Source organism: Cinclus cinclus, chromosome 5 (assembly GCF_963662255.1).
Source record: "Cinclus cinclus chromosome 5, bCinCin1.1, whole genome shotgun sequence".
Taxonomy (NCBI): Eukaryota; Metazoa; Chordata; class Aves; order Passeriformes; family Cinclidae; genus Cinclus; species Cinclus cinclus.
The window spans coordinates 73,862,519-73,876,862 of NC_085050.1; the positions used below are offsets into that span (position 1 = coordinate 73,862,519).

The window sequence follows — 14,344 nt, forward strand, 5'->3', positions numbered from 1 at the left end:
GAGGGCCAGACTGAGGCGGGGAATCTGCAACGCGCGCGTCCCACGGGGCGCGCCCCCTCACGGCTTCCCGCCGTTTCCCCTCACGGGGTACGTGGCCCCCCAAGAGCGGGAAACCGCGGGGGGCCCGTGAGGGCGGGGCGGTCTCACCCCGCGCCTCGCTCCGGCGGCACGTGCAGAGCCGGCCGCACTTCCGGCCGGGCGGGCGCTCTGGCGAGAGGAGGGGCGGCGCCTGCGCCGTGAGGCCGCGCGCCGGCGGGGCGGCCGCTCCCGGCACAGCGCGCGGCGTCCCCTCAGCCGCCCCGGCCGCCCGCCGCTGTGGCTGCTCCTTTCTCCTTTCCTCTCTTCTTCCTTTTTCCTCCTCGACCCCTTCAGGAGCCTGCCTCGGGCGAGGAGAAGCGGCTGCCGCGACCGGCATGTGAAGCGGGGCAGCCCTCTCGCCGCCGCTTGCCTCCGGTTCCTCCTCGGTTCTTCTTGGGGCTCCGCTCGCCATGAAGAAGTTTTCCCGCATGCCCAAGTCCGAGGGGAGCGGCGGCGGCGGCGGGACGGCGTGCGGTGGCTCTGGGAGCGGCGTGGCCCTGGGCAGGGCGCTGGCGGTGGGGCGGTACCAGGTGACCCCCGAGGAGCCGCTTGCCGAAGGTAAGAGCGGGCCCGGGGCGGCGGGGACGGGCCGGAGCCGGGCCCGCCCGGCCCTGCGGAGCCGCTCCGCGCGGCGATCCGGGTGTTGGCTTTGGGCTGCCCTGCTTCGGCCGCTCCCTGGGCCAAGGGCTCCTTAGGGCGCTCGGAGTTCCCCCGCTCGCTGCTTTGGGTGAGTGAGGCGGGGCGAGGTGCCACCGGCACCTCTCTGAGCCTGCGTCTTTTGCTTTCGCTCCCTACTCTGAAAGGAAAAAACAAACAAACAAGAAAAGCCAACAAACCGACAAGAAATTTCCTGGTCTTCCTTGGTGTAAGGCATCAGATTGGTGTCACGGTCACGAGTGGAGGTGCAGTGCTGGCAGGTTGTGCTGTAAAGCCTCCCCGTGCTGCTGGGTACACGGCTTGTGTTGCTTCTCGTGGTGAACTTGCACTTTGTGTCATCGGACTTCCACTGGGACGGAAGGAAGAGTTGTGTGAATTTTTGTAGCTGTCGGGTTGGCTGGACTTGTTTGCTCTACTGCTTCACTAGGTGCTGGGACACGATCAAAACAGCCCTTTTTGAGTTTTGTTCTGTGTGTGTGACACAGTGAGGTGTTCATCTCCCCGAGCTGATAATTGACATGACGGGTCAAGTGTAACTCACTTCTCAGATTACTGAGCTCAGGGCTAGTAATCTGTATTTCATAGATACTGAATATTTACTACACCCTGCTTTGGATGTGGTGGGTAAAATAATTGATCTCTGTCCCTGTCGTCGGGGTGTTGCTTAGCATATGGTAAGTATATTTATGCTTAAGTGTACTGGAAAACTTTAACTGATCATGTGCATTTTTTGGTGGAGATTGAAGATGTGGTTTTAATAAGTGTATGCGGATAATACTACTAATTGGAATGGGAACGTGTAAGTGGCACTTAGTTTTCATTGCTGTCTAGAAATGATTTTCATAGAAAAGTGGATTTGGTACTCAATATTTAGAATTCTGTTTTTGTATTGTGGGTATGAAGATGGTGCAGGAATTAGCCAACTGCATACCTGCTTGCCCACAGTTTGCGTGGTCCTTGTTGGGAGCTCCTTCCAGGTCGTTGTGGTCTGCCCGCAGGTCATGTCTTGGCAGGGCTGATGTCAAGAGAGAGATTAAAAAAAAAAAAAAAAAAAAAAAAAAGCAAAAAAAACCTTCACCAAAAGCAAAAGCACAAAACTATAGGCTCTTGAACAAATTGAGGAGGTGACACAGAAAACGTATATAGTGGAAAGGAGAGAAATTGCATAGTGCTTAGTTTAGTGTAACACATCATTAAAAGTTTTCTTATCATGTTCTGTGTTTAGAGTCACTACAGATTATGTTGTTTTTCCTTTGTGTAGCTGGCAGAAACAAATTGATAGCCTTTAAGGGCCTGTGGGTAAGGGAAGTCCAAATTTTAACATGTGACTGTTAACTTCCTAACTTCCTAGTTTTGAGTCTGTAAGATGTTTTCTACCACTTTTCTTTCTTCAGCTTTTATGTGGTCTCATCAGTGTAGATGCTTAGGACGAGAACTGATAAAGGTTGGGGCAGTTGATATCTGCCACATCTTGAGGGAAGTCTCCAGGCTACCCCTGGGGCGGGTCTAGGGAGAGGCCAAGGGGGCCTGGAGGATGAGACAGTAACAGGTGGCACCAGTGCAGGGGTGGGGGAATAGGGAGAGTTCTCTCTCAGCTCCTCGGCGTGTCGGGCGGCAGCTGCGCAGTAGCAGGGTGTGTGTGCCCCGCACCACTGGGGAAAGGGCCCTGTGAGTGAGTGTCCGGTCGGCCCTCGGCTGCTCCTCACTGGCACAGGGCTCCATGGATCGAGAGACAGATTTTTATCCGGGGTAGCTTGTAGACTATTGATCCCTTGCCCCAGTAACAATAAGTAATTAGTAAGAATTGCGTGTTACTGCTGTTACATTAGTCGTGTTGCTACCTGTAATTAATGCTGAACACTTTATAAATCCCCCGCTTAATAATCTTCCTCTTGGGAGGGGAGGAGGAGAAAACTTTTTTTTTCCTGTCTTCTTTGCACAAGGAATTTTTTTCTTTCAGTTTCTGAAACCTAGTTTAGCTGAGGCTTGTAAACTTGTCAGGTGGTTCCTATTACTCAGTGCTGATGAAATAGCATTTAAGATTCTTATATCCAAGTTAGAGCTTGTGTTATGAAGCATTAATGATAGATGAAATTAATGAATGTAAGGAACTTAACAAATCTATTTAAAAGGGGGTGTTCTGTTAGCAGAGGTGTGGTACATTGTGTTTGTATTTGCTATTAGAATTAACAGCATTATATGTCTGTTTTATACAACCTGTTTAACCCCCACGCTCTTTCCCTCTTTCCTGATTTCGCTGTGAGTAATCTTAGCAAGGCAGTTCCTAGTTTTGTAGAGGATTGAGGCTCCTGGTAACTAGAGGACTGGCAGTAGTGACACCAAAAAGTTTGGGTTGTAGTGGCCTTCCTGGGCTGCAGTGGTGGATCTTGGGGCAGATTTCTCATGGTGATAAAGATGTTGCTCTCCAGATGCTTTTCTGTAGTCTTTGACAAAATGGTTTTATTGCAGTGTTCTAAGGGCAGAAGTGTGGGGCATTATAGTTGTTATGAATAAAGTATAATGCGTGCTTTTGACTAAAGGTGTAAATTTGAAGAGCTGTAGTTATTAGGCTTTTAGATGGTTTCTTTTGTTCTAACACACCTATTCTGTGATGACTTCTTGGCCTCCATAACCTAGTATGTTGTTGCATGGAGCTATGTGTTTTTTATTTGTCAGAGATGTGGGGGAAAAGGCAGTTCATTTGGTTTAAGGTTTCATGTAGAAAGCTACTTCCTGTCCATTTTGGGAGCAAGGTAGAAATATGTGGAATAAATGACTGATACAGAGTGAAGGCCTTGTCTTTCTGTCTTTTTGTTGAACCTGAGTATTTGCAATGCAGCTCAAGTTTAGGAAGTGAAATCTAATAAAAATATGGGGAGTTCTCTGTTGAAAGTTACAGGTGGTACATGGGGAACTCCAGTTATGGGAACTCGAATACTGAAAAAGACTTTACAGTTCAGAAATGGCAGCAAACTGCAAGTTGCCAGGTATGAGCCATAGTTTAAAATTTCTCTGAAGTGTCAATCCAGAATAGTTTATGTTGTGAAGAGTGAAAATGAGCAAGTTCTCAAGGTATTTTTGTCTTTCACGGGGAGGAGAAAGTATGTTCTGGCTTGACATGGTGATGCTACTTAGTTAATTCTTTGCCTTGGATTGGACTTCCCTAAGTCGTTTTTGCTTAATAACTACAGCAAAAGTGTTCTTTCCGCCTACTACAAAAGTGGGCATTGGAAGATGTTCATTTGCATTGCTGTTTTGTTTGCTTGGCAGGGCTTGAGGTGTTTAAACGGAATAAATCAAGACTTTGCCGGGTTCTAGGTTGCCTTTGGACCACGAGCGGACGAAGAGTATATGGGTATGTTTTTAACAACTGCAGATGAAGCAAGAAAGAGACAATTACAGCTATTAAAAAAACAAAAGGCAGCAGACTCTCCAGCTTCCTTCTCGAATTCCACTGACTTGGTTTGGAAGCTGATTTGTGGATGGGGAAAGATGGCTGTAGTCTGCCTTTTGTTTTTGTTCAGAATTGGTTAATGGGGTCTCGTGGCGTTTGCTGTTGCATCTTAGGTAGCTAGAGCAGTGCTGTGTAGTGTTGCCGCTCCTGCCGGCCAGTGGGTTGCTGAGGAGCGTGGGTGGCAGTGAGGTGCCAGGCCCCTGGAAGGAGAAGGGGTAGTTCTGTGTGCCCCTTGCTCTGAGGTACCCAGAGGGGATGTCGAGCACCGCTCAGTTCTGGACAGGAAAGAGTGAACAGGACACATTGCTGGTCTGGGCCTGTGACTTTCCTTTACCCTGGTCTATGTGGGAAGCAGTTAGGTGATAGTGGGTGCAGTGGTTTATGTTTTATCCTCGGGGCTGATAAAGCTCCAAGTCTGGGGCTGTGTGGTGGTGAGCCTCTGCTGCTGTGGCTTTTAGGGGACTGTTGCTTTTCTGAGTGACGTTGTGTCTAGGACTAGGGAGGCAGGAACAAGCCACTCAAGTGGTGTCAAGTTCATGTGTTAGGTGCTTCATTAAGTACTTAGAAGTTCGTTAGTTCATGTTTGTATAGTAGAACATTTGCTTTGTTTAGTAAATGTGGTTAAAGCATAGTCTTCTTTGAAAAGGGGCCTCTCAATAGGGAGACAAAGTGAAAAAAAGCTTGATAAAACTGGAAATGTCTTACTCTCTTTTATCCTTTTTCTTACAAGTTATTACTGGCGAACCAGTTGTCAAGCCCCAGCCCATTTGTCAGGTGTAGGGGAAGGTACGTTGAGTCACTCTTTCTGGTGCTGGGGAGAAAGAACCCGATTCTCAGGAGGTTCAGTAACAAAAGTGGTCATTAACCCACGGAGGGTCAGTGGCTTGCTCCCCATTTCCCCTCTCTGGGGGTCAGCTTGACTTTCTCCTGGAAGAAACCTTCCAACAGGTCTGTGTTTCTGCAGGCCGGGGGGCACTCAGTGCCGTTTTGTGGCGCTGGGGAGGCCGGGGGGGGGGCAGTCGCCGCCATTTTGGATAAGGCTGTGGGGCAGTCGCCGCCATTTTGGATAAGGCTGTGGGGCAGTCGCCGCCATTTTGGATAAGGCTGTGGGGCAGTCGCCGCCATTTTGGAGCTCTGGGCAGGCCGGGGGGCAGTCAATGCCATTATAGTGTGGGCCAGTGCAGAGTGACTGAACTTGAAGGGGGCAGGGGGGGAGCAGTGGCTGCCTCACCTATGCAGAGCTCACTCTGTTACCCCACACACTTTCCAGCTGCTTGTTTAGAGCCGACCAGCCATTCCTCCAGTCTCTTACATCTGTGAAGGAATGAGCTTCCTGTGAGTTCTGCTGTTCTACTTGAATTCTGTGTAGTCTTTACAAGTATTTGGTAACTCTTATGGTTTGGTTTGCCCTTACATTCGTACTGTTCTAGTTGAGGCTTAAGGAAAATGTCACCTTAGTGGAGAGGAATCCAATTGGTCCTGTTTTGTGAGCTCTTGTGCTGTGTGTTTATAGGTAATAATGCTGTTTATTTTAGTTCTTCCAAACCTCTCTTGAAATTAGGGTAGTCTTGAACGTTCTGCTTTTTTTCTCTCTCTACCTTATGTCGCAGCAATAGTAGTTCAGCTTGTAATCCAAATGAACAAACTTTGTTGTGCATAAGATTCTCTTTGCTTTTGTTAAACCCCCCCCCAATTAACCTCTCACAGTCATTTTTTGCTCCCAGAGTGAGGTGTTGTGAGGATTTGCAGCTCCAGCAGGTGCTGTAAATGTGGGAGCAGGCTGCTGTGTAGCTGACACTGCTTCATCTCCTGTCAAGGTGGGGCTTGTTTGTTGTTCTTTGTTCTGGAGGGGTAAAGAGTGAGAGGTGCCATTGTAATAGAACTGTAAACTTCAGTAATTCCAAGTGTTTTCTGTAGTGTGGCCCCAGTTTTGAACTCTGGGAGAGGTTATTTTTGTGGCCGGCGTTATGAATTTACCTAGTGCGGGATTACTTTTGTTGTTACTGTGGTATGATAGTCTTCTTCTATTAGACAAGGTGACATGTACAGTAGTGCTCTTCAGTGATTTGGTTATTGCATGTGACTTGTTGCTCTGCGGAAGCTGCTGGTTTATTTTCAGTTGTCATCTAGTTCAGTTGTTCAGGTGGATTATGAGCTGGAAGATTGTCTGGAAAGCTAACTTGTGGAATTTGAGTTGGGTTTGGTCATGTCCATTTCTTTCCAGAGTGTAATGTTTCTGAATCTGTTTGCACATGACTGTAAAGGTCAAGCCTGTTATTCTCTCTCAAACAGTTTTGCTTTGCTAATATTGGAGTAGCAGATACAGTTTTTTCCAGTTCAAGATATAAGGAAGTAAAAGCATTGTGAGTACTTGAAACTGACTTATGTTTTGGCTGAAAGTATGATACAATGCATGTGAAGCTCTTCTACCCTCCCCAAAATAGTCAGGGCTGTGTTACATCAAATGTTATCTGCTGACGAGCAGGTGCTGAGATCCTAGACCAGCTTTTGATTGTTGGGTGCTGAAAGATGAGGAGCCTGTGCTGTCATGTGTGGGGATTTTCTTGGGACTTCTGAGCTTCATGCAGGCAGCTCACAGCATGAAAAAAGTGTTGTGCAGCATGTAACTATGTTCTTGAGCAGGCAAACCAAAAGCAGTTTGGGGAATTGTGTGTTATCCTTTCTTACACCAGTATGCAGGTAAATGTCTATCTTCATATAACGTAGAGCACAGAAGGAATGCTGTAACTCAGCCGAGTCAGTCACGCATCTGCTGTGCTGACCCCCGTGGTGGCACTTGGGCAGAGCAGTTGCTCTTGCTGTGCTCTCCAGAGCTCCTGTGTGCCTTTGAGATATGGGTGGAGAAATTAACAGGTTGGCAAACATTTGTAGGCTGACAAAGGCATCTGTTGTAAAGCTTGGGCCAAGTTCAGCTCTTAGGACACGTGGCCAATGCTCTTTGATTATCTAGTTATTAGTCCTTGTATGCCCTGCAGACACTTCTTCCTGCATCGTGTGTATGTGGACGGGTCGTGTTACACCTCTGCTGACTTCACACAGTTATAGTCTTTCTTGACGATGTTACCCCTTTAATTTTTGTCTGGCTAGAAGTAGTTAAAGAAAGGAGGAAGTACTTGGGAATCTAGCAATTCTGAGCTAAGTTTTCAGGCTAGTGACTGAGATGGCTACAGGAGAAGGAGAAGGAAAAGGATTTGTAGCAATATCATGTTAATATCACACACGCATTCGAGCCAGCTTTCCTTTGCTGAATGTTGAGGAAAGGCAGATGTGCCAATACATGTGCCATCTAGTTGCTTTTATCCTTGCAGGTGCATTTTGGTAAAGTATGCTCATGTTACGGTAGTCATAAGGGAAGGGCATGTGTGCGGGTGTGTTGCAGGAGGAAGCTCTTGGAAACCCTCACAGGATAAGACAGATTTGAAGAATGGAGGTTTCATTAGCTATGTCTGCGGAGGACATGGTGTAGCTTTAAAAGAAATTGTTCAGGATCTTAAAGTTTTTTTGGTGTGCTTTGTTGGTTTAACTGAAAATTAATCTTTTGGGTTTTTTTATTGAATCTCACTGCTTTGCATGTCAGCAGGGATAAGGAAAATTGTTGAATAAAAGCAGTAGAATTCCCTTCCAGACATATGTTAACTAGGAGCCAGTAATTGTGGGAAGAGGGTATGCATTTCTCTGGGCTGTTGTTGTTGTAGCAGAGCTCTCAGTCAGTAAGCTGGATGCTACCCACGGGGAAGGGTTCCTCCAGTGCTTCTGTGCATGGAGAACTGAAGTGAGCCCCAGGGGTGGGCTCAGTGTCTAGGGAGCAGCACGGTCACTGGCCCGCCTGGCTTTTGCAGCAGGGAAGGATGAGCATGTCATATTGCATAAGCATGTTCACTGTGTGAGCTCAGCTCCTTTTGCAGCTGTAGATGTTGGTTTGCTGTGTAAATGTGCACGTGCCCTCTTTGATGGGTGTCCCACTTGAAGCTGAATAGATGGCACCTCTGGTTCAGAGGGGAGGTGATGGAAGTGCTCATTCATTTTGTGCCGCTTGTCTCTGCCACTGCTTTGGTTTACAGTGTTTCATTTGTCTTCATTCTCCTAATTCCTTAACCTTGTGCTATATTTTACTTGCTGTAGCTATTTTTTGCCTCTGTAATATTCTAGCTAAGCAGGCTGCCACAGTCGAAGGAATTGGTGCTTGTAAACTGAGCTGTGTTAACTGAGACTATGAATGCTCTGTGCCTGCCAAAGGGCAATGTGAGTGCTGGGTGACAGCATGGGGACTAACCCAGAGCACTGGCAGGGTTGCTCACTAGACTGGTTGTAACTTGATTGCTTTAGATGTTGTCCTTTTCCTAAGAAACTGTTAGGTTTGCAACTATCTATCATGAAAGGGAAGGTTTTTTTCGTTTGTGTTCATGGGGCTAGTTTAACCTGTTAATGTGCAGGATGAGCAGCCGCTTCCTGAGGGGTTGGGGATATTTGCCTGTTTGTGATGCCTGGAGCTGGCAGTCTGAGGGTAGTTGGCAGGTCCCAGCAGTGCCAAGCAGCAGCACACCGGTGCGGGTCACGTCACCTCTGTGTTGTTGCGCTGCAGAAGAGGCAGCTTGGTCTGCGTTTTCTCCTCCAGCCAGTGGAAAACCCCTTCTGTCCTCCCCATGTTCACATATTCCTTGCTCATGCTTGTCCAGGTTGGTTACTTTATTCTAGTTGCGGCGGGATGTCTTCGATATGGTTGGGTTCATCTGTGAAACTGGGTCTCTGAACAGAGGCAGGGTGGAGGAAAATAGAAAAGTGAAGGTTGCCAACTGGAAATAAAGCCAGCTTTGATCCTAGGGGACTGTCTTAATGAAATAGTCAATACTTATTTAGGTTTGATAGCAGCAAACATGATGCTTTGTCCTTGGGCATCAGGTCTTAAAGCACTTTGTCCACTGAAACTGAAAAACACAGTGACTTGGTGTGTTCTCCCTGTAAAGATGGAAGAGTCTTCCTTAGTTTTTCTGGTCATTAGGTCCGCTTTGCTTAGGAGGCTAGCGGTGAAAGTACTGAAGAAATTATTATGGAGACTCAGGTGAGGGTGAACATCTCTGAGCAGTCTTTATCTCGCTCTTCAACAGGTGTCTCAGCTGGTATTGCTGCATTGATGGGAGAGCATCACATGGCTCTTGGGGGAGTCATTACTCCACAGATGGAGAAGCAAAGATGAAGGATTTGCCCCGAGTCATACCAGTCTGTACAGGAAGAGCTGGAGGCATCCTGGCTCTGTGATGGATTCTCCCTCGTCCCTTCTGTAACATGCTGTGTCCTAATTGCCACATGCAAAACTAAGATAGTTTGGATGTTCGAGGGCTTGAGGAGATTTTACTCAGATATAAGTTGGGCTTCCTTCCAAACTTGCGTGTTACTTAAATGTGTGGATTTGTTCCTGTGGTGCCTAGAAACTTCAATAGGCAATTGCATAATCTGCCAGTTATGTGCCAAAACATAGGGATGGTCCAGTTCCTGCTTTATTTCAGTTCTCTTGATTTGACTAATTTTTAAAAATCTGTTACTCCGGCTGTAATTTTTATCTGTGCATCTTGTCTTTCAGCAGCAGTTGTAATGAGTAATTGTTGCAGCATTTTGCTTCTTAGGAAACAAAAAATAGCTTTGGAAGTCAGTGATTAATATGACATTTTCTTATGTTCTTTTGCAATTCCTGCAGGTTGAAAAACTGAATGTGCTTTTATTTAGAGAAATTGTTGCTAAACAAGATTTTTTCTTGTTCTGGAAAATTAGCTTGCATATGAGAGTGGTGCAGAGCAAATAGATCATTAAAGAATGTAAGGCACCATGTTGAGCTCTGCTGACATGTACGTGTAAGAACCTGACCTGAATGCCACGTGTGTTCATGAGACTAGAATAGGAGGAGTGAATGAAATTTTGTGTCAGCATTAGACATGGGATCAGTTCTGGTTTATGTGTCACGTGCAGGAAAATAAATTGTTGGGAGAAAAGGAAATGAAACAATAGCACCCTTGGAGCCTTGCTGTGTCTCTGTAGAGCTCGGTAGCACAGTCTATGTCTATAGAGTTCAGGCCTTCAACTTGGGGTGTGTTTAGATGGATTGTCACTTGGCTTTTCCTTCATGAGAGCTTGTGTAAGCAACAGCTGGAGCATTTGATCCCGGAAGGAGCTACTCAAAGTCTTCCTAGGTGATCTGAAGATGAAAAAGCAAGTTTATGTTGTTTTGGCAACTCAAAAGGAAGTAGTTCGCTGCATCTTACTTGGTTTAGTTTCACTGTTTTCAAGTTTCATCTGTCTTAGTGGGACTTCACAGTGTTATCCTCCCAGCTTTGTGCTTTCTTCAAGTATTGGATTTCTCCATTAAACAATTTACACTTTTCTTAGGACTTGCTGTTTTGTCTAACTGACACCAAATTGTATAGCTGCATTTTTGCTCAAGGACATCTTTCACTTTAGATAGTAGTTGTTTCCTAACGTTTTGATTTTCTGAGACTTCCCCAAGCCCATGAGTTTCCAGGTCAGTCTGTTTAATAAATAGCTGTCTTGTTCTGAGTTAGCATTGTTGACTGCTCCTTGAAACACAGGAGGTATATGAGAGATATTGAATGATTTTGGTAATGCTCACTCTGCTATTTGGAATCCTGTTGCCCATTGCAGTGTAGCTTGTTTATTTAAAATTATCAAGTTGCTTAGACTGTTAGAAAATTTCAGTGTACCTTTTAAAATGGTCAAATGTTACAGTGTGAAGTTTGGAATCTCAAATACTGAGGTGCTGCCAAGTCTTGAGAGATGCTCTATATCCAATTTGAAGTATGCAAGTGTATTCAGCATGTACCAGATAGAGGTTCAAGAACTGCCTGTCCCCATGCAGGTGCCAAGGAAGTATTATTGCCTAAAATCTCTTATAATTCTATTACTGGTGTAAGAGGTTGGATCTCAGATGCTGTGCTCGTGAAGTTTACTGGTCCCTTGTTGTTCTTATGCCGAGTAAGTCTGTATGTCAGCATACTCCTTTGGTATGCCAGAGTGTAAATGTACACCAGTATCTGCAGACAGCTAAAGACTGTACGGTAAGATAATGAAAATCCTTCTTAATTATTCATCTTGGGTGTTTTAGCACTGATTCCAGTCAGTCGGTCTAATTGCAGTCATGCTCCTGGACGAACTGGTCAGTGAATTACACTCAGATGTGGAGGTGAGGGAGGCTGCAGGCTCTTCCCAGCAGGGAAGAGATGGGCTGCTTCTTACTGATTTATATGTGCAAGATGCCTTAGAAAAGCAGGACAGCAGAGAATCTTGCCGTGGCATCTGCCTCAGTCTGAAGTGCCGCTGGCGTTCCAAACGGCTTGGTTTGTGTCTGCAGGGCCTGGTGGCTCTTGTGTTTGTGTGGCAGCCAGAGGTGGCAGCGGTCCAGGACGCCGTGAGCCAGCCGCTGGGCCGGAGCCGGGCGCTGTGTGCGGGGCTTTGTTCCCGTGCCGCGGCGACTCGGGGGCATTCAGCTCGGCGCAGCTAGTCATGGGGGAGCTTGGAGAGCCCTGCTTGGCTCTGCGTTCCTGCCCTTCCACAGGGAAATCACAGCCAATGCAGTGATTTCAAGGCAAATGAAACACCGACTGCAGAGCAAGTAAGAGTTTGCTCAAGATAAGGTGTTTGTGTTCTTAACTGGGTGGTAACTAGATGGTGTGACAATTAAGTTCAGTTCCAAGTAAGTCATGGCATTTACGTGTTGCCTGTATGATAGCTCCCTACTGATTTAACTAATTTGTGGCTGCATTTTATTTTTAGATGATACTGGACCTATAATCAAGCTTTATGAAAAAAAGTAGCGAATGACATTTGAAATTCATCTATAAAACAAAATGAATTCGTGTTCTTAATCTCACTGTTGTAGAATGGCGTACTGTGTGTTTGTCGAGTCTGTATGCACAGATGTGGTCGTTGTTGTGGTTTTTCAGTTCACTGTTTTCAGGTCAGACCAAACTACAGCTGGAGCTGAGTTCAGTGAGCAAAGACACGAGATGGGGAAGACATGGAAAAGATGGAACTGCTGTTCAAAGTTTTCAGGTCTTGGGATATTTTTTGTGAGCTGTGCTAATGAATGCTCATTGTTAGGTGTCTTATCAATGTCTTGGCTAAGTTGAAAAGCTTTCTGGTGAAAAGCATGGATGAGTAAGTAGAGGTTAACAATAGTTTTCGCAGTCAAGAAATTGACCTGTTGATCTGCTGGTCATGTTCTGTGATCCTTTCCATAGAGAGAGGAAGAAGGAAGGATTACTTGACTTAAATACTTGTAAGCTTCTGTAAAACGTAGATGTAGCGGTGAACGCATTAGATTTTGTTTTTCCAGTGAACTGAAAGAAATGGTGATGATGAAATACATGAAAGTAGTACAGTGCTTGTGACTAACTCTCAAGCAGCTTGATTGAAGATGGTGGTACAGAGAGCTTTTCAGGTCTTTTTCCAGCCAGGGTATGAGAAGCTGTCAGCTGTACCCTAAGAAATAAAATATTTTGTCTTGGGTTCATAAGATGTACTCCTTGCAAGGTGTATAACATGTTTGGGGGTTTTTGTTTTTGTTTGTTTTTTTTTTTTTCTTAAGCATGCACTGAGATTTTTAGTCAATCTGCTTTAGTTTTCCTTAAACTTAGGTTAATGCAGGAATTGCAAGCGTGTTAGGAAATTCATCTGCTTTAGGAAATGGGTGGTTTTTGTTTCTCTACCAGCCAAGTAACCAAGGCTGTCAGGCAGGAGGTGCCATGGAAGCAGTAGTCAAAGATGGCTAGCAAGTCACCTGGACATGGGGAAGCAGGTGGGGTGGTGGTAGGCTGTCCTGTAGGACACAGAGCTCTGTTGCTTTTTCTGTTCACTAGGCTAAATCTTAAGCATCTCAAGTTTGGCCCTTGGATGTGTCTGGTGCATGGGTGTTAAGAAATACAGAAACTTTTCACAAAAGTGTATAGCAGACCTTACTTGAGCTTTCCCATTTCACTCAGAAACTTGTATGTCTTTGATCCCCCAGGCAGTCTCTGGTGCTTCTGTCAGAGCTTTTTTCTGAGGCTGGCCTACAGCTGGTGCTGGGAGAACTGGGATACAAGCATACGTGCCTGTGGCAGGCTAACAGTGCCATTAGCAGAGGGGTGGTGGCAGACCTGCCAGCTGGGGCTGCATGGTGATGTCCTGCTGGGATGTGATTCACAGCTGCTCTTTTCCCAGCGCTGCCGCAGGAGTGGATGCCAATTTGAGAAAAACAGTGCTACTTGTCTAAACTAGCCCTGATAGGCAGCTTGTTACATAGTGGGAATTTGTGTGGGCAGTGGGAAAGGGAGCGCTGGTATGGCCCTTGGAATGCGTTGTCTGCATGCTTAAAATAAAGTGGAGAAGTACAGAATTCTGAAATTTGTGTGTAGAAATGGAGTATTTGAGAAGTAGGGAGCTATTTCTGGTTTTGGTTGAGAGAATGATGAACTCATGAGCTTGGGAGCAACATGTGTCAGAGGTTCTTCCGGGTGAAGCTGTGTCTCAGAACCTCGTGTTCATGACTGAGGCCCATGGGGTGAGCTCCACCGAGACTGCCCGTGCCCATGTGCCCACACGAGAAAGCACAGATGTAAAAATACAGGAAGATGGATGTGTAGGTATGATTGGTGTTAGTTAACGCTGCCTGCATTCAGCAGGAGCGCCACTTTGCATTGCTTTCCATTTTCCAGACAGTGAGCACATACACCCAGCTTAGGGCTTGGCTTGGTGGCCACACAGCAAGGCTGGGGGGCAGCTCACATACTGCACCTTCCCAGCTCTAGAATGGACTGCAAAAGACTTTCTGGAGTTCATTCTTCCTGTCCTTCGCTTTTGGATGCTGGTTTCTTTTGTGTCTGAGTACCACATAAACTGTAGAGGTAAGAGTTGGGGGTGGGGTGGTATTTTTTTTCTTTCTTTTTTTTTCTTTTTTTTTTTTTTTTAAATTTGGCTTACTTTGGAGGATTATTTTTTGTGTTTGGTTCCCCCCTGGAACAAAGATGCTTAAAATATTTTGTAAGGTCTTGCTGTTCTCTCTCATTATGGACTTGCAGTAAGGTTTTATTTGTTCGTATTGCTGGGAGCCTGTTTAAAGGCATTTGTGCCCCAACTGGTCTTACTCTG

At 46.1% G+C, this 14,344-nt stretch overlaps 1 protein-coding gene across 1 annotated transcript in view; it reads left to right on the top strand.

Moving 5' to 3' along the window:
- The first annotated feature begins 439 nt into the window (after positions 1 to 439).
- Positions 440 to 14,344, top strand: part of BMP2K (BMP2 inducible kinase) — a 46,508-nt gene continuing 32,603 nt past the window's right edge. The window contains exon 1 of the mRNA XM_062493213.1: positions 440 to 636. Coding sequence (XP_062349197.1) covers positions 489 to 636 — 148 coding nt within the window. The 5' untranslated portion in view covers positions 440 to 488. The remainder of the gene's footprint in view (positions 637 to 14,344) is intronic.